The following is a 19,760-nucleotide window of genomic DNA, read 5'->3' as shown; positions in this document are numbered from 1 at the left end:
CGTTAAGGTCAGTAGCTAAAGATAGCGAGAAGGATGGCTTTTACACTTTACACACATGGTGTGCCTTGAACAACACACTGCACATTCTACTTGATCCCGAGTCCAGACGTGTCAACAGAAACGATGGGGAAGAAGAATATTAAAAAGAAACAAAAGAAGTCATTATTGCAGGGTGAGTTTTTATACACTCTAAGAGTTTGCTGAGTAGGCTACTTGTTGATCAACTTTGGACTTCTTATTGTGCTTGTAAGTTGTAATCATCATCAGGACCTGTCGCTGGCTCAGGAACTGCGAGGATCAGATGAGCAGTGACAGTAGAGTGAATGAAATATATATATACCATGTATGTAATGAATTAGTAATAGAGTCTAGTAATAATAGTGTAGATCTAATCTAGATCTAGAATCTAGAGGGTGCGGTGGTGGAGCGGTTAGTGCGCTCGTCTCCGAAGCGGGAAGTTCGGGTTCGAGCCTCGGTTTGGACACATATTTTTTTCGCCCCCTCCTGCCCTCCCAGCAGTAATGGGTACCTGACTTTGGGGAAGTAAAGGCGGCGTGGAAAAGAACTGGCCACCCTATCACAATGCCGAAGGCCCAGGAAGTTGTTTCACTAAACATGGCGATCCCCAATGTCCGAATCGGATGCGGGAACAACTTTAGTTTTTAATAATACTGTATTATAACAGACATAAATGGTACTGTCAAACTTGTCCAAGTTCAAGTCAAGGGAATTGTAAAGCAAAATTTAAGAAGCCAAGAAAAAAAAAGATCTACAGCAGAACATGACTCTATAGATCTAGATCTAGATATAGGTCTACTGCTAGATCTATAGTCTATGCATTAACGGCACCTGCTACAGCGGGACCTTACCGGAATCCCCCCTTTTTTAAATATAGATTAAATTCAATTAGGCTACCTGTGTTCAGGTTTAGCGGAGCAAGGAAAGGCCCGAACTCGGATACAGTGAGATCGAGCGAGCTCTAGCTGGTTAGGCGTTGTGATTGGCCTGTGCAGTGATGAGTGAGGTGGGGGAGGCGGCAGAGAGACGCATTACCATGATTACGTGAGCCACTCCAAAAGTAAAAATGATGTGCCGTAGCTTGGAGCTCAGTATGAGAGCGTGTATCTATTGGCCATAGGGTAGACCAAAAAGTGAAAGAAGAGAAGAGTATCTCTCTCTCTCTTCTGTCGCTGGGACGTCATAAACGGTCAGAGATGCCGACAGCAAGCAGGAACTCAACACTTGCCCGGGGGTCCTTTAAAAGTGATGAAAATGGGTTACTGAAATGTCCCAGCAGACGGGTTCTGGCACGATAGTTGGCGAGACATCTCAGGAACACATGGTCTATAGTTTCATCCTCCTCCTTGCAGGCTCGACAAGACAGATCTGGGTTGTCTGCTGGCGCAATTTTGTGGAGATATGATCTCAGCTTGGGCGATTTTCCCCCAGTTCTCATTTGGAAGAGAAGCCGGCGGTCCTGTCGTCTGAGCGAGGCCTCAAGCTGGTATGATGGCGGCTGGGCAAACAGCAGTTTGGGTTTCGCCTCTCTCTTCCACTTTACGCGGGTCGACCGGTGGATGACGGCTTTAGCTGTCGAGAAATCGATTGGCGTGTCAATCTGGGTAAGCGCTGTTGCTTCTTTGGCGAAGCTGTCAAATTCCTCGTTCCCAGCCAGTCCAGCGTGGCCTGGAATCCACTGTAAGTGGATGGAACATTCGGAGCTTTGACAGAGGGTGTGCAGATGCTGCCAGATTGAGCATGCCACCTTTTCGATTGGTTGGTAGGGCCGTATGAGAGGCGCATGACTGCTGACCTGGAATCAGTGCATACATGGATGCGTACACTGTTCGGAAGGCTGCCTGCTGAATGAAGTGCCACAAGCTACCCAGCGCTGTATCGAGAGCTACAAGCTCGGCCCTGTAATGGAACAATACTGGCCCGCGGGTACACGGTGGTCGAGTTCGGTATCACCAGTCTTGATCAGTATTCCACTGCCTCCGTACTCGGTACCGTGCTTAGCTGAACCGTCTGTCCAGACTTCTACATCGGGCAGGGGAAGCGATCGAATGGTAGCCTCTGCTGCTGCTTTCCTGATTGCTGATTCATTAGCACGCTTGCAGTCGACGACAAGATCGGTGCTAAAAGTCACGTTGCATGATGCAGCCTTCCACGGTTGTGTGTGGGGGGGGGGGGTAAAACAACCAGCTCCTCGCGTGGGTATGTATCCAGTTCAGTTTCGGCTATGAGGTTCTGGGCATGCTTTCTCCAGTTCGACTTGCCTGTCCGCGTGGGCACTGATTTTGTTGCAGAGGCTCTGCGTTGGTTTGTTGCAGGCAGACACTTGGACTTCTCAAGTGAGATGGCAGTCAAGGCATCAGCTCTATGCCTTAGTGGTAAAATGAAGAGAAGAGTGTCGTGTGTGATTCCTGATTCATTGAATTGCAATAATTGATGCTCAGAGATATACACACGCATCCATTTTACCAGTTCTACCGTGGGCCTACCAGTACAATAGATAGCACAAGCAATGAGACCAAGGAAAAGATGGCTTCAAGCAAAGACGAAAGGAAAGGCTTCTCACTCGAATTAAAGGCCGAGATAATCAACGAAGTTGACAAGAAAAGGAAGGCTAATCTAAAGTGCATATTTTATTGATATGGAAAGGAGGTAATCATGTGGATTTTTAGAAATTTTGGGTAATTTCCCCTTTGCATTTCTATAGCGGGAACTTGCCTACAGCTGAATTTTTCTTCTGGAACCAAATGTCTCGCTATAGCCGTGTTGTACTGTCATCCGCCTTCTGCCTCTGCTGACATTAAATTAATTAAGGGGAGGGAAGGGGTGGTCTCCAGAGGGCCAACCCACACACGATGTGACGGTGGGATCAAGGGTTGCCTAAATGGTCCGCAAGTAGTAGTAGGCCTAGAGTTCTAAGCTTCACTCATCCAAAATGCATCTCCACCCCCACAATTGGCAGCATGGCGTAAATCATGGTAAAGATTAGAAGTGATGGAATCAAACTTGGGAATTTTGTTTCAGAACAATTAAATAATGTATCTAAGGGATGCACGAACAAAGCATTATTTTCAGTCTTTGACTGGTCAGAACCCTCCGAAGGGAAGGATGTTCTCTTTCTGTTTCCAGGTTTTGCAGGTTTTTGCCTTTGTGAATTATAGAGGAATTTATCGAGGGAAGGCAGGGGTACTGTGGACCAGTCTCAACAACAGAGCAGTCAAGGCTATCATGCCTACTGTCAATATACAAGGTACGCAGTTGGAAAGGCAAGAGAAATTGAAGTACCTGGGCATTACTTTTGACCGCACCCTCTCGGCAAAAGACCGTGTGACAAATATTGTCACCAGAGCAAGGAAAGGACTTGTTGCACTGAGAGTGATGGCTGCATCTATGCCCCAACGCGCCCTTATGATCATGCTTCAAGCGGTTGTACTGTCTGTAGTGGACTATGGCCTTGGTATGCTCACCCTATCCAAAACCCAACTAAATCGCCTCGAAGTCATTCAAAATGAAGGAATGAGAACTGTTCTTGGATGCACCCGTGACACAGCAGCATCAGCGATGAGATATCTGCTGGACCTGCCAACGTTAACCCACCGACACAAGCTAGCACAAGTCAAGGCCTACCTTCGAGTAACAGCAGACGAACGTCACCCTCTACCTCCGAAAATAGGAAACCAAGTACGCCAAAGATTGAAAAGAGGATCTTCATGGATGGTGCAGGCGGAGCGAACTCTCGATCCGATATGTGCTGTGAAATCGAGGACATAAGAAGAGGATGTGACTGGATGAGGCCGGAGAAAGACATGAGCAACTTCATGAAGGTGATAGCTACGCTAGGTCGAGAGTGTCGCAAGTGGCCAGCAAGTGCAACTAATGCGGAAATTGTGGCCATCGTAGAGGAAAATTCAGTTATGGGTGATGTTGTTGTCTTCAATGACGGATCAGTGAGGCGTGGCCAGTAATCTGGATGGGCGTTCAGTGCTCGAGTTGACGGTAGGTAGGATAATTAAAAAACAGTCTGGAGCTTACGAGTGCACTACGTCGAGCATGGCAATGGAGGTCAAGGCAATAACAGAGGCTCTGGAATGGATCAGCACGGAAGCGTATAAACATGCCCTGTTTGTCACAGACTCGATGAGCACCCTAGAAAAAATCAGGAGTGGGTGGCTCTACAGTGACTGGAGAGCTTCCATTGCAAATAGCCACCTCCTAAGAATTACATGGGTGTTCTGCCCTGGTCACGTCGGGGTGCACGGAAATGAGCGTGCTGATGAACTTGCCGGCAAAGCAGCACCCAATGGCCGAATCATGCTCGACCCACCAATGGTGATCGCCAGATGCAAGGAGAGCCTTCACAACCAAGAGGAGTCAGACTCCCACACACTCGACACAATAAAAGGAAAGTGTGTGCGGGGCACAGCGAAAAAAAGTTTGCTCCGAGGAGTGGTCAGGCGTGTCTCAAACCAGCTCCTCATGGAGACAATTAGCAGGAAGACCCTGAGGTGGACGCTGGAAAGGAGAGATGAGCAGCTATGGACATGTGCCGCCTGCTATGATTCTAGCTCTGAATCCAAGTAAATCCAAGCAAGTTATCGAGGGAAGCGGGGAGATTCTTTTATTAGGTTTCTGTTAAAGGCAGGTTCAACAGTAAGTTGCTACCTCAGAATTTCAAAGTTCTATTTGCTCAGTACCTAGTTTAGAGAAATTTGACTTTAAAAATTCTGAGTTTTACAATATTTCAAGCTTTTTCCAATGCAGTTCTTTGAATAGGCTGCCCTATCTTGATAACTTCTCAGAATAATCTTACGATTTTGATAGATCTAGAACACAGAACATTTGGTTTCTAACCTCATGGCCTTAGTAGTAACTCAGTTAAGCGGCCAAAAATGTGAGATAGAACTTTGTAATTCTGAGAAAACGAAGTATTTCCCATTTGGTTCCTAATAAAATACAGTCGAACCTGCCCTGACGGCCACCTCTATAAGACGTCCACCTGTACAATCGGCCACTTTCCATTTCCCCCCTTGCGTTTTTTCTATATAATTTAACTGTGTAAAACGGGCACCTGTCCAACGCGGCTGCGGCCACCATAATTTAACACACAACCCCTATCATACTAAGCAATAATACCTGTCTAAGACGGTCACCTTAGTGAATCCATTACGTTTTGTCATAAATTGTGCTTTGGCCCCTGGCGTTGTGGGCGAGCCGTCGTTATTCAATCACCTATCGTTGTTGTTTGGTAGTCCCTCCAACCGATCATGTTGCGTAGGCCCCTCCCACTGTTGACCAATAGCTACCAATTTTCAGCTGCCGGTGAGGTAAGCGTGTGATCCCTCATAACCCATAAGCCCCGCCCAGAACTCATACACAAATCTTAAGTGAGATGAGTGGTTACTGTTGACCCAGTCTGTAACAAAGTAACAAAGGACGTCAACATGAACTTGTTACAGAAGCGTCGCTCTTTCTCCGAGTGGTGACGACCCATGTGTTTGTTTTAACATGGCACTCGGTCTTCCTTGTCTGATACATTTTGTTTTATTGTCACCCTTGTACAAAATCAGCGACAAAATAAAAATTACAAACGAAATACAAACCAACAACAACAACACCAACAAAGACAACATAATGGGCTACTTTCGACTGGGGCCTCAGATGGAATGGTTTGTTTTCTTTATCTTGATCAGTCCTGCCTAAGACGACCACCTGTCTTATACGGCCACTTTTCTCCTTGACAATGGGTGGCCGTCTTACACAGGTTTGACTGTACTTCAAAACTGTTGAAATTGTCCAAAATGGCCACCCTATGTTATAAATATTCAATAGTGTCTTACGCTGAGCTTTGTGAGAGTTGTTTAATACACAGTCGAACCTGTGTAAGATGGAATCACATGGGAGTCAGGTAAATATTCTGTCCTAGACAAGGAATTTTTAGGGGGAGGTGGAGGGGGGTTTCAACGGCCCAGCCGGTGGGATCAAGAGTCGCTTAAATTGTCCGGTCGGCAAGTAGTGGTCAAAACTTCATACTTCTCAAGTGACATCCTCTCTGATAATGACATGCGCCAGTCTTACTTATAAATCTATTGCCACCAGTGCTTGCGTTTCATAGGAGTGCTGTTTGACCTATTAAAATAAAAAACAAATGTTTTTGCTTCTACCCTTGTCCCCGCCCATCGGTGCCATAAGCAGAGTTAACCAATGCCACTTCTCTCTCCCATGTAACAACAATTAGAGGAACTTTTTTCTTGGCTGGCCGTACGACCAGGGCGGCAGGCATTGGTTGAACTAATTTCACACCTCTGGCCTCTGGCTATCAATGAAAGTTTCCATGCTGGAGCGCCACTCGAGCACTTTCACTGGCACTCGTGAGATTTCAAACCCACATCACCATGACCATCTTCATCACTCGGGGCTCACATAGATAGGGTAGCATGGAAACATCTACCCTCAAATTGCACCCCTACCCCCCTTCCTCGCCCGGCAGCATGGCGTTAAGTTTAGAGCCTGCTGAACCAAACTTGCAAGTTTTTTTTCAAATCAGGGCTGAGCGGGCAAAGCATTTTCTATCTTAGTCAGGTGAAGCCCTGGTAAGAGAGCGAATTTTTCTTTCCTTTTCCGCGTTGGACAGGTTTCTGTTTTCGAAGTGTATACAGACCCGGTAACCGGGAACAAAGTCATGGAGTATACAGACCCGGTAGGGGAACTCTTTTGTGATTTCGGGAAGTTTCAGCCCCCAGACCCAGCCGGTAGAAATCTAGTGTGTGTGTGTGTGAGAGAGAGAGAGAGAGAGAGAGAGAGAGAGAGAGAGAGAGAGAGGGGTGCTAGCAAAATGTAATGACATGCCCCAGTTGGCAGGAGGGAACGAGAGAAAGATAGAGTGTGAAATAGGTGGGGACAAAGAAAGACAGAGACAAACAAAGAAAAAGAGAAGGCGAGCGAGAGAGAGAGAGAGAGAGAGAGAAATAGAGAGAGTGACTGCTCGATTGAAATTATGACATTGTTCTTTTCTTCAAATTGGGTCTTGCGATTCCCCCAACTCCAAAACGGAGGAAAAACGATCGTTCATCGAAAAGACATCCGCAATCTTCATTTAGATCTAGCCGCGAAACTAGATCAAAGATTTATGTCTCTCTGCCTATGTCTAGATCTAGACCTAGGCCACAGATCTAGAAGAACCTAGGTCTACCCTGAGCCAAGAGGGCGCAGAAACTCTCCGAAATCACAAAAGAGTTCCCCTACCGGGTCTGTATACTTTGTGACTTTGTTCCCGGTTACCGGGTCTGTATACACTCCCTTCTGTTTTATACAGCTAATTAAAGAGGAAATATCAAGAGGGGATTCTGTTTCAGCAGGTTTCTGTCTTACACTCTTTTCCGTTAAGGCAGATTCGACTGATATTGAATATGATGTCTCAAAATCGAACACATAATAATGTACTGTGTATATATCTGACTGTCTGTTTTGTCGCTTTGAACAGATGAGCAGCAAAAAGCAGCCAAAACAGTGACATCAGTAGTTGCAGAAGATAAAAAGGAAACTGATGCAGCACACTCTATTGACAGATTACTGGACAAGGTATGGGCTTAAGATTTTCATCTGTCATGAAAGGTTTTGTTAGTTGTGCTTTGTATTTGTACTCCACTTCTTGTTTGCCTTGCTCAGATATTTTGAATTAGAAGGTAAAAGATTTTAAAATGGGCTGAGTGCTGTCAATGCATCAGTTTTTAATGGTGCAGTCTATATTTGGTCTTGTTTGTTTTCAATCACAGACTTTAATTTCACATTCACATTCAACACCAGTGAGTGTTTGATGAATGTGGTGGCTTTTGCTTTGATTTTATTGATGTGCATAAAGGGTAGGTCATCATATTTGCAATCTTCAACATGATTTTTAGAAGATGGACCTTTTCAGATAATTCCAACTGTTGCATCCCTTATAGACTTTGCCTGACTGTACTGAATATTGAGATCAAAGCTAAATAAACATCTTGATTTAAAAAAAAAAATGTTCAGTAAAGTAGAAAAGGTTGATGTAAAAAAAATATGAAACTCCTTTTTATGACTGTTCCTATTCCATTTTTATTTTGCTTTGTCTTTTTGTCAAATTAAAGTATGAAGACTTTCATTCATCTACTTTTCTTTTCTTTTCTTTTTTTTTTTTTTTGGTTGTCATCTGAATATTTTTCATGTTCGAGGCATTCTGTTCATACCCAGACAAAACCCTAGTAGGCATAAAATTGAGCACTGTATGTGTGCCAGTAGTCATTCATAGTCATAGTGATATGCATTTTACTTAGACACTTTTGTCCTTTCATATTAATGTTAGAGAGTAGGTTTATGCAAGCAGTTTGAGATTTTGTGGCAGTGAATTTATGATCTATATATTGTATCACGTCATCTTTTCCAATGAATGTTGCTCCTTAAAGATATTGCCTAATTTAGTTTGTTAAAGAATTAGCTTATTTGTTTAGTATATATATATGTGTGATTTGATAATAATTTTGATTCCTGTATTCCATAGGCTGAACAGCTAATTGATGAGTTCAATTATGAGCTTGCTCAGAAATTTTGCCAGAGAGCTTTAGAGACAGAACCGGATAATGTCCGTGCCCTTGAAACATCAGCTTCTCTCCTTCTTGAACTGGGCAATGCTGAGTCTGCAAAGCATGTAAGAGTTTTTAGTTTTTTTGTACTCAAGTAATGACAAATACTTTCCAAATTTTAATTTGAAGCTTGTTGTTTTGGTGTTGACTGAAAAAAAATAATCTTTTGTTGCGTTCCCATTATACTTTTCTTAATTTTTGTTTATAGTTTCTGTTCATTATGTGTGTAATAATTCATGAGTTAAAATCTTTTGGCGATTTTGCAGGCTTATTTTCCCCATTATATTGTTATTTTCTTCAAGTGTGGAATATTGGAAAGGAGTTAGTTTCCTCCACAATGTTCTCAGTGCTGGTGTCCTAAAATTTGAATCAATTGTGTGTGTCATAAAAATTCCAATAAATAACACCTCCTACATGTGTTGATTTGCTTCTTAGTGTCTGGGCCGTGCTGTGGAGGTGTGTCCAGAATCTGGGTTCAGCAAGTACATGACTCTTGGTCAGCTCATGGAGGGAGCCACAGCAGTACAATGCTACCAGAAGGGAATTGAACTCATGATCAAGGAGAAAGAGTCAAAGGAAGCAGAGGAGGTATGGAATAGCCATGATGTTAGAAACCTGTTTTTTTATATTCTAAATGAAAATTAGTCTGTGCAAATTCGTAAGTCTTCAGTCTGTGCAAATTCATAAATCTTCAGTCTTTGCTATGGAGCCCAGCTATTGGTTTAGTCTTTAACAATTTTTGAGTAATACATACTTGTCTTAGTTACTCATCAGTTGTTTATTCTTTGAGAGTTCCTGAGTAGCATGGCTTTCTCTGTGTGGATTTTGACTCACATTTTTTATACAGTTACCAGAGTGGCATGACTTGGTGTCCGTTGCTCTCTATTAATACCGTAGAGTGGTCTGTGAGAGTGCCTGAGTAACTGAACTCTGTCAGATAGATATCCTCAGGTGTACTCTGTCAAAATTCCAGTTTTTATTCTGTTAGCCTCATCTTTCTTGATTTTAGTCCTCAATGATTATTGTATTCTGTTTTTGGTTCAGTAGTCTCCATTTACTTATGCTTTCTAATGTGTCTTTCTTAATGTCTGGTATTAAAGGGCAAAGCCAGCATTATTGAGTCTTGTTTCACTGAGATGCTCTTGTTCATGTGTGTGACTTACCTTGGTCTGAGTTAGTGTCATGTTCAATGATGTTCTGGTTTACTGGTTGTGCTGTAAAATAAGTTTTGTTTAAAATCAATGAATGTTAGACGATGATCAAGAGCCATGGTAAAACAAACACTTGGTCGCTACCACTCGGAGAAAGAGCAATGCTTCTGTTGCTAGTTCACGTTAACATCTATTGTTACTTTGTTACAGATTAGGTGAACGAAACAGTGACCGGTTATCTCACATACGATTTGATTATGAGTTGTGGGTGGGGCTTATAGGTTATGACGGATCCCACGCTTTCCTCAGCAGCAGTTGAAAAGTACGGTTACCCATTGGTCAACTAGAGTAAACATTCTTTGGAGGGACTAACAATAATAACAGGTGAATGGATTATGACGGCCCGTTCACAGTGTCAGGGGCTGATTAAAAATTTTTGACAAAGCATCGGGGTAAGCAAGACCACGCCTGGCAGGCTCAGGCAGGTAAAATTGACTGTGGGTTGATAAAATAAGGTGGCCGCGGCCGCATTGGACAGGTGACTGTTTTACGCTGTACACAGTTGAATTATATGGAAAAAACGCAAGGGGAAATGGAAAGTGGTCGTTTATACAGGTGGCCGTCATGGCAGGTTCAACTGTATACATACAATTGTATTGACAGGCACCTCTAAATCCCCTGCAGAATAATTGAGTTTTGCTAAACATTAAAAATCTTTTTAGCTGGCTGGATGCCGAGATGAAGCATTCAGCTTACAGTTTGGCATTAGTTTGTTGATAGGTCTTACTTTTGATGTGCACAAGGTAGTAGTACTCTGTGGTTTGAATTGTTTGTTAGTTTGTTTTCTTTTTAAACCCTATGCGTACGTCATGTTTTACTATCTGTGCCACCACTTTCCAAAGAGGAAATTTACTCGTTAATCCGTTCCGTACGCTTTTACATAGCAGTCTGTCAAAATTCTTTTATTTAGAAATACTGACAGTTTCAAAGAGATCTTCGCGCTCGAAGTATTCTAAAATGTGAAGACCAGGGCATGTGGACAGGGTTACAGGATTTCAGTATGTACCATAATCACTTTTTGCCTTTTCAGGTTGCAGCTGCATGCAGTAATGACAGGTCTGCTTCTGAAAAAGACATCTCCAGTGCATACTGTGCTATTGCTGAAATTTATTTGACAGACTGCTGGTAAGACATTTTGATCTCAATGTGCCAGATGTGTGTTGTATACACTCATGTGGGTGTGCATAACGTTAACTTTTGTGTGATTGTGTGTGACTGTGTATACTACTGGCACATGTCAAAATACCCAAGTACCTTTTTTTTTCCAGTTAGGTTAAAAATGTTTAGCATTGTGGATCACTGATAATATTGTGGATTTGTTTCTTACTTTTTTGTAAGTTTACTTTCATAGCAAGACAATTTTTAAAAAATGTATGTGTCTCTGTCAAAGAATTCAGAAATGTTTAAAGTAAACAAATCTTTTAAACCATGTAAATTGTTATTGAATAAATTGCAAATATTGGTCGTCGTGGATTCTTTGTGCTTTTTTTTAAATTTCAAATTCAAGTGCAGTAAAATATTTCAATACTAACACTAATATTTTCAACCATGCTTGTTCAGAGTTTTGTCTTATGACCCATTTTTTCTTCCAGCTTTGATGATCAAGCAGAGGAGAAGTGCAAAGAATTTGTGGAAAAAGCAATAGCATCAGATCCAGACAATGCTGAGGCATGGCAAGTGAAGGCCAGCTTTTTGATGTCAAAGAATGAAAAAGAGGTGAAATACATGTAGTTGTTTTGAAGTTGTATATATATTTATCTACCTTTTATGTTTTCATTATGTACATGTTGATATTTCATTGTGACATATAATTTTCATTTGTTATGATTGTTCTCATATCTCATGATCTGTGTAGGTCTATGAATATCCAGTTATGGGTCTGACAGTTGGCATACTCTACAGAGACAGGCTGTTTGTATTGATATGCTGGTATTTATATTTTGTGCTTCAATATACAGGGTGTCCAAAACGTTGCGCGCCATCCTGACACACACTTATTGTTACAGATGCTCAAAATGGGCACTATTTTCATTAATACAACTCTCTACTCTCCGCAAAAAGCTGTTTTTAACTTTCCTAAGGGTATCTGGATGGATGTTGCTGTGACTCTCTTTTGTGATTGCATGTCTCAATTCGTCAAGACAGCGTGGACGTTTCGTGTACACAACAGATTTTAGATGTCCGCATAAGAAAAAGTCAAGTGGAGTAAGATCTGGTGATCGTGGTGGCCACTCTACAGGCCCGGCCCGGCCCGTCCAGAGTAGAGAGTTGTATAAATGAAAATGGTGCTCAATTTGAGTATCTGTAACAATAAGTGTGTTTCTGGATGGTATGCAACGTTTTGGACACCTTGTATAATGGCATTTATTGTAAGAAAGTGAGATGCAGAAGTATGTGGAGTATGACAGTAATTTACCATACTGTGTAGATATCATTAGTTTTTCTTTTAATGTGCTGAACCACATCATTTCATTTTTTCTAGAATCAAAAGAAGAAATATATCTTACTTTGAATGAATTCTAACAAAACTACGGAATGTATTCCTCAGGAAGCAAAGGCGGCAATGAAGAAAAGTGTGTCGTTATGGTTGCCAAAGCTTCAAGCTGTAGACACGGGGGAACTTCCAGAAGAGGAATTTGATCCTGTTGAGGTAATAGGTTGCAAAGGTTTTTTAAGACTAACAGCTTCATCTTCTCCTTAGGAATGAGGTGATATTGAGCCCTATGCATGTCAGCTGTTGTTAATTTTCTTTATTAGGGCACTCTTTCTGTTACTTTTTGTTCACAGTGGCTCGACTGTTGATACAATTTAGCCCGTTTGTCTCATAGTTTGACTGCTGACAATGTTTATAAGGATGCTGCCTGGATTTTTATTTGTGAAGCGTTAATGGACTTACCTGTACCTCCAGTGCTCATGTGTTCATATCCATTCATTTATGAATCAGGAACCCATTTTATCGTGAGAATTGATTTGAATTCGTTATTCTGGGGTTTTTAACCAATGTATTATTAGAGATGTTGGGGGGGGGGGGTATGAAATACCCTGATGCTATACTGTATCTTTTATATTGCCATTTGGATACAGTTAATTAGATCGTGTTGCTGATCTCTCCTTCTGTTCATATACATCTGTGTTTCTTTCTATCAGCTGGTATGATGAAACCTTTGATATGTTTTTATAGAAAACACCTGTGAATAAATAGCCTACTTTTTATTTACTGAGCAGAACATTGTGAATTTTTAATCCATCATATCAGATCAGTGACCTGGCCCCAAGTCTGTGAAAGCTAGTCATTTTGCAAGTACTTTTAGTTTGTTTAGCATCTCTCTGGAAATCTTTACTTTCTTCAGATATGTGTGTGCCCACATGTTACTGAGTATGTGTGTGTTTGTGTATGCATGTACACGTTTTTATGTTAAAGTTGAATTTGAGAATGAGGAGGTTGTGAACTTGGAGTAGATTATGAAGAGAGGAAAATGTTCAAAACCTTGCTTTGAATGTTCTTTGAAAATAATAGATACAGCATTTGACATTGTAGTGTTTTGTTTTTATTGCAGGTCTGCTCGGTACCATATACTGCACGTGTTCAGAGTGGGAAAATATTGATAGAAATGGAGGAGTATGAGGTAATTTAATGAAAAGTAGAAATTTTATACTTCTGATTATAGCAGAGTCATGTCCACAGCAGATGTGACTTCTTAATATAAAAATGTCTATTCAACAAAGCTGTTATCAAAAGGCAATGATAGATACTTTGGAAAGCTAATTTCTCGAAAAAGTATCATTTTTTTTAGCTGCGCACTGGGTTGAAGAATGATGGGCTCCTATTGTTCTCTAGCACAGGAAAAGAAAAAGAAAAAAAATCCCCCCCCCCCTCCCAATGTTCTTTTTAGTTTTGCATTTTTTCAGCCAATTCAAAATTAAATAATATACAGTGGAGTCCGCTTGAATTGAAATCTGAATGATCGCCAGATTTTCCTTGGTATACCTGGGTTTTCTGGTTAGAGAGGTTGCCGAAATAGAAGGAAAAAAATGTGAATTTTCTTTTCTTTTGGTTTACTACTGTTCGAATTAACTGTTTGGTTTCAGCAAACTGGACTGTAGGTGTGTTGTTGAGTTCAGAGATCAAAGTAAGCTAGGTATATTGGAAAATGGGACGGTAGTCTGAAGAAATATTGCTTAATAGCACCTGACATTGTTGCCCTCAAACACTGTAAGTTCCATTTTTGAATGTTCAGTGTGTCTAGTCTACAAGCTTCCTTACGTTAAACCATTTACCTGGTTCAGAGATGTTCACTTTTGGGCATGATGAGTACAACCGAGCCTCATGTTGCATGCTATGTATTTTGTACTTGGATGTTTTATCATCATTGATTCTTGATTTTGTACATATTTATTTTTAAAATTTTATTTTTGTTCATCAGGAGGCTACTGAAGTTCTGGAAACATTACTTGATGAAGATGATGAAGTACCCGATGTATGGTACTTGCTAGGCTGGGCTAACTATTTGCATGGAAAGGAGTACTACAGCAATTCTAGACATTATCTCCAGAAAGCAAAAGAAGTAAGTAGCATGTACTGGGTATTTAACCTTGGTAGGTGTTGTTATGATGGTTTGCAATATTTCAGTATTTCAAAAGATTTGTGTGGGCTTGAGGTGCTTAAATTTAAAAGCTTCCTCCTGGGAGTGGTGATTTCTTTTTGTATACCAGTCTGAATCTTTCTGTTAACTAATAACAGTGTTGTCTTTTTCAGAATGGCCTTCAATATAATAATATTGAAGTTATATAAGTTATATAATATATTTATACTTAGGACGAGCATAAAGTTGGTGGAACAGCGGGGCTGGTCTTTCAACAGGGTTCCTCTGTTTTATAGCCCCTGCTGCCCATCATCAAGGAACATGATTCTGTTGTACGGTTTGAGTTTGAAAAGTGTCTTTTTGTTGGTGCTATACATGTACATGCACATGTATTCAGAGCGGATTGTCTTCTCTATCTCTATGTCTTTCTTGTGGGGGGGGAGATTATCAAGTAACCAACCAGTGAGTGCCGTGTGTTATGTGTACCATTGGCGGTCAATTCGCTGGCGGTACAACGGGAGGGAATTTGCTTCAGTTTAATGAGGACGGTCCAATTCAGGCGGATGGCGATGTAAAGGCAAAAATATTATGTTTATATAGGTGTCTCTTTTCGTACATTGGCCAAACCTGGCGGTAAACGGGGCTGGTGATACATTTGTCAGTGAGCTGTAAAAAAATGTGAATGTTTTTTTACACCCCCAGGTTTATGTGAAAGTGAAATATGAAGATGCTGAATTACTTGGTCACATTGATGAACTGATCCAAGAACTTGGGCCTGGTAAGAATTAATTTTTTTAATGAACAAAAAAGTCTTTAATTAGTTTCCTGAAGTGTCCCTTGATTTCTTGCTTGTTTTTATACAGTGGAACTCTGATTCAACGAAGTCGTCGTCATATGGTTGTAAAGGTTTCTTGACAAGTTTCTTGATGTAGACCTCTCCTTCTTACAGTTCATTAGAAAAAATAGGTGGTTTTTTTTCCTTTAAAAAATCTCTTAATCTTAGCCTCACTCAGGTAAAGAGCTATTTAACCTTCAATTTCGTTGAATCTGAGTGTTCTTTACTTCAGGTTGTTGTGGAGATAATTACAGGCTCCGAGCAAATAATGTATAATGTGTTCGACATTCTGAAAGAAAAGTAGTTTGGTTTCAGATAAGAGGCGTTTTTGTTTCTTTGATGCCTTACCGAAGAAATGCTGGACAATTCTAGGAAAATACTCTGAACTCTGCCAAACACACACTGTGTAAAAAGGCCCAATTCGTTCAAATGCATGCCTGTGTCATCTATCGTACATAGCATGCTGTTTGCCGAACAAGTTATGTTGCTGTGCAGAGCTTAGCATACAGCAATGTTTGATTCCTCAGTCCAGCGCGCAATTTCTTATATGTAGATCTTTGTCAAGACTAGCTTATCGTTGTAACATTGACCACTAGCTGGGGAATCCAACTTCTTTTGTTCAATCTCAGTTTTCGTTGGATCCAAGTTCCACTGTACTCTCATTTACAAAGACAAAATAATGCCAGTAGTATACAGATCTGGCAACTTGTTTTTCTGAGCTATGTTGTGAAAGTCCTGAGTGCCACAAGTCCGTAAAAACATATGGTTGTAAAGGTTTCTTGACAAGTTGCTTGAAGTAGACCTCTCCTTCTTACAGTTCATCAGAAAAAATGTGTTTTTCTTTCCCATTAAAAAATCTCTTAGTCTTTGCCTCACTCAGGTAAAGAACTATATATTGACTCAATTCCCACTCCTTTACTACTTTGTCTGTTTGTTAAGTGAGTCTTTAGGTAGGCAGTTTAGTGAACGCGCTCGCGGCAAGGTGAATGGGCAGCGATACGCTCTGTAGACTTTTGTGGCTGGCGATGAAGCCTCTAGATTCCCTGTCTAGCAGTCAGAGAGCCTACATCTGCTAGATCAAACTTATTATGTGTTTAGCTTTTGAATTGAAATAAAATTTGAGTTGCACAGGTCTAATTGATTTTAGATCCTGCATGTAGCTATATTTTCCAGTTAGTAAATTTCATCCTTACAATCTCTTTTACTTTAATTAAATCCATTTTTTTCTTTCTTTCAAAAAGCAGTTTTGGGCAAACTCACTTGTAGAGTTATTATTAGCCTCTACTTAGTCTCTCAATTAATATTAAAATGCTAATATTTTCTCTCTATTTTTTTTTTTACATTACTGTATCAAATTGTGCCATTTTCTTTGATATGAATGGCCAAAGAATAGCAGGAGTATTTTTAGACTGAGTGTCAAACTCATTAGTTCTATTTTTACAATAAATTGTGCTCATGAATAAAAATTGCTAATTGATATCTGAAAACAATTGGTCACTTTTTAAGGACAAGCGGGCTAACCCATATTTTGGGGGTTTCCAGAAACCTTAACCTACACCAAAAGTGGGCATTGCCATACCTATAAGAGAAGTTTGGTTTCATTGCTGTGTATATTTGTTTGGTTATAGAGAAAAGTCTCCTTGTCTTTTACTTTTAAAGAAACTGAACAGTGGTCCAAAAACTTTACCTTCGATTTTCTCAAAACAGCATTTTTCGGGATAGCCCCCTTGTGCTTAAAAGCGACCAATTGTTATGAATAATGAAGAAAAAGTTGTGAAAAATAAAAGTTAATAAGTCAATTATTTTACAAGCTCACTTGACAAAATGTTGTTCTACAGATGATGCAGAGGAGACAGAGAATGGAACTGTTGGAAATCTGGAGATCGAGAGCTCTGGAGAAGAAGACATGGATCAGTAACATTTTGTTTTATTGATGGAAATGTAGATGAATGTCTGTTGCTATGTATGCATTTTTCTGGCTTACTGAAACTATGTCACCGATAAATTAATAAAATGTGAAACTTTTCACTTACGTTTTGTTCCATTTTATCTTCATGTCATGCATTATGAGTGTATCAAAGAGCATGAATGAATTGATAGTTCATGCTATTGCTCTTGTTGACAAAAGTGTGGTCTTACAGGTTAACCAATGGGCCATCATGTAATAAAACAATACAGTTGACTCTGCTTGAGTTGATCTTTAGTTAAGTTGATCTTTTTCTATGGTCCAAGCACTTCTTCCTAACACTTATTACAGATTGCAACAGTTAGTTGAACTTCAGATAAGTTGATTTTTTTCACTCCCCGACTCATCCATAGTCGACTGTATATATATTTTTATTGATAAGGAAAGCAACCAAGAGTTTAAACATTCTTTTGCAAGCCTATGCAGATTTGTGGTACAATACGATACAGTCACAGAAAACAGCAGAGTAATTTGTTGCCTCTCCCATGGCCAGAGCTGTTACCATCTACTGCTATGACATTGATGACAAGAAAGGTACGCTAAGATGTTTGGATCAAATATCTTTTTATTCAAAGAATTAAAGATGCATCAAAAGGTTTACATGTTATTATAGCAGTGAATCAAATGACTGACAAACTTACCATGAGTAAGTTGTTTTGGTATGTGTAAAGCCAGCAATACCCTTCCCATCAATTGAGCAATGCAAACACAAAACATGAGAAATAGTACATCATTTTAGTGTCTATATATATATATCTATTATAACTCTTACATGTTTGCACAAGTACAAATTTCTTTCTTCTTGTAAAATCAATTTCATAGCTATTTCAACAGTAAAGTTCTATGGAAAATCAGACCACAATCCGTTAAACAAGCCCTAATTTATGGTGTGGAGCAATGCTGCACTCTTGAGCATACTAAAACTGGGTGGCTTTTACAATCACTTATGCAGTTGAGGTATTGTATCAAAGTCAAAGCTGAATAAATTTTGCAAAAAATCAGGACAATTTAATAGAATCACCTCAAAGCACATTGACATACCGAGAGTAAAATGTCAGTCATGCTGGGGAGAAAAAAAAGAAAGCGAGAAATATGTGAAAGGTAGGACAGAAAAAGTCAAAATCAGCAAGGACTTCTGACCAAACTGCTTGTTAACCCCTTCATTGCCTCATGATATACCTGGTACATCTGGAACAGGTTTTTTAGCCTTGCGCTGTACTACGGAAGTTGGCAAAATTTTCCCTCCCTGGTTGTTTATATGGTTGCTTTTAAGGACAAGCGGGCTTACCCAGATTTTGGTGGGTTTCCAGAAATCTTGACCAACACCAAAAGTGGGCATTGCCCTACATATAGGAGAAGTTTGGTTTCATTGCTGTGTATATTTGTTTGGTTAAAGTTAAAGAGAAAATTCTCCTTGTCTTTTACAGAAACTGAACAAGGGGCAACAAGTTTACCTTAGATTTTTTCAAAACGGCATATTTCGGGAGAGCCCCCTTGTGCTTAAAAGCAACCGTATGTGAGGCGTACTGACAAAATGAGTTGCTTCTCACAGTCTACATATAATGGAGATATTGGCCAAAAATCGACATTAGAATTAGAGTCACATTTGTAGTTTTTTTTATTTATGCCATATTCTGTAACTATAACCTGTCTTTCATTATTTCATATTTATAAATTGTAAACACTTCAACTTTAAGCGTGATGTATAATTTCCTTACGCCTTGAATCCAAGAAGTAATTTTGTCAGCACGCTTCTCATATAATGTTACATTTACATGTACGTCCTGCTAATCATCAGTCTTTAATTCTTTTGTACGGAGAATTGGCCACAAGCATAGCGTTGATTTGTATTTGGGAATTTAAAATATGCAGGGGATGAGGAAGGTGACACTATCAAAAACCTGGGGTCTGAATATATGTCATGAGTGGGCTAGATCTAGACAGCGAGTTCACTAGCACTGATGCATGCGACTGCTGTCCTGGCTTTTGAGCTCAGCTGAAAATCGGTGGTGACAGTAGGAATGCACGTTCCCTGGCAAAGAAGGGGTTAAGTGGACGAAAGTGATGTGCAATTAAATATATATATATGCATACAGTCGGCACGGATAACTCTGACACATCCAGGATTGACAAATTGATTTGATACATCTGTTTAGTTTTAGTACATAAGAGGTTTTATGGCGCTCGAAACTGCATAAGGTCATATGAGCGCCAAGGCGTGGATGTCAACAGAAAAGTCCTTACAGGGCATCAGACTTACTCTGCTCACCTCTCTAGCTTCAACAGCACAAAGTCTGCTTCGACTATCAAGGTACCCCGGAAACAGTAGGTCACAAGAGTGTTACAAACATACAAAAGAAGTAGAGGAAAAATGACAATAGTAAGGGTTAGGAAAGATAAAGCAGCAGTTCCCTGCTGTAGATCAGGCAGTTATGAGCGTGACATTGATGAATCAGCCCATTTACAATTCTACTGTGCATGAACGAGAAATGTCTCCCCTTTGGGAATGGCCTAAAGACACTTCAGTCAGTGGCACCGCCCCGG

At 40.3% G+C, this 19,760-nt stretch overlaps 1 protein-coding gene across 1 annotated transcript; it reads left to right on the top strand.

Moving 5' to 3' along the window:
* The first annotated feature begins 4 nt into the window (after window positions 1–4).
* Window positions 5–17,278, top strand: LOC101859478 (probable assembly chaperone of rpl4). Its single transcript, XM_005096385.3, has 11 exons — window positions 5–172; window positions 7,496–7,593; window positions 8,540–8,686; window positions 9,057–9,209; window positions 10,863–10,957; window positions 11,425–11,548; window positions 12,381–12,482; window positions 13,390–13,458; window positions 14,257–14,397; window positions 15,118–15,193; window positions 17,089–17,278. The coding sequence occupies exons 1-11, from the start codon at window positions 124–126 to the stop codon at window positions 17,166–17,168; spliced, it is 1,134 nt and encodes a 377-aa protein (XP_005096442.1). The 5' UTR covers window positions 5–123; the 3' UTR covers window positions 17,169–17,278.
* Window positions 17,279–19,760: the final 2,482 nt, after the last annotated feature.

Source organism: Aplysia californica, unplaced genomic scaffold (assembly GCF_000002075.1).
Source record: "Aplysia californica isolate F4 #8 unplaced genomic scaffold, AplCal3.0 scaffold00128, whole genome shotgun sequence".
Lineage (NCBI taxonomy): Eukaryota > Metazoa > Mollusca > Gastropoda > Aplysiida > Aplysiidae > Aplysia > Aplysia californica.
Note: the sequence above shows the minus strand (reverse complement) of the source record. Positions and strands in the feature narration are given on the sequence as shown.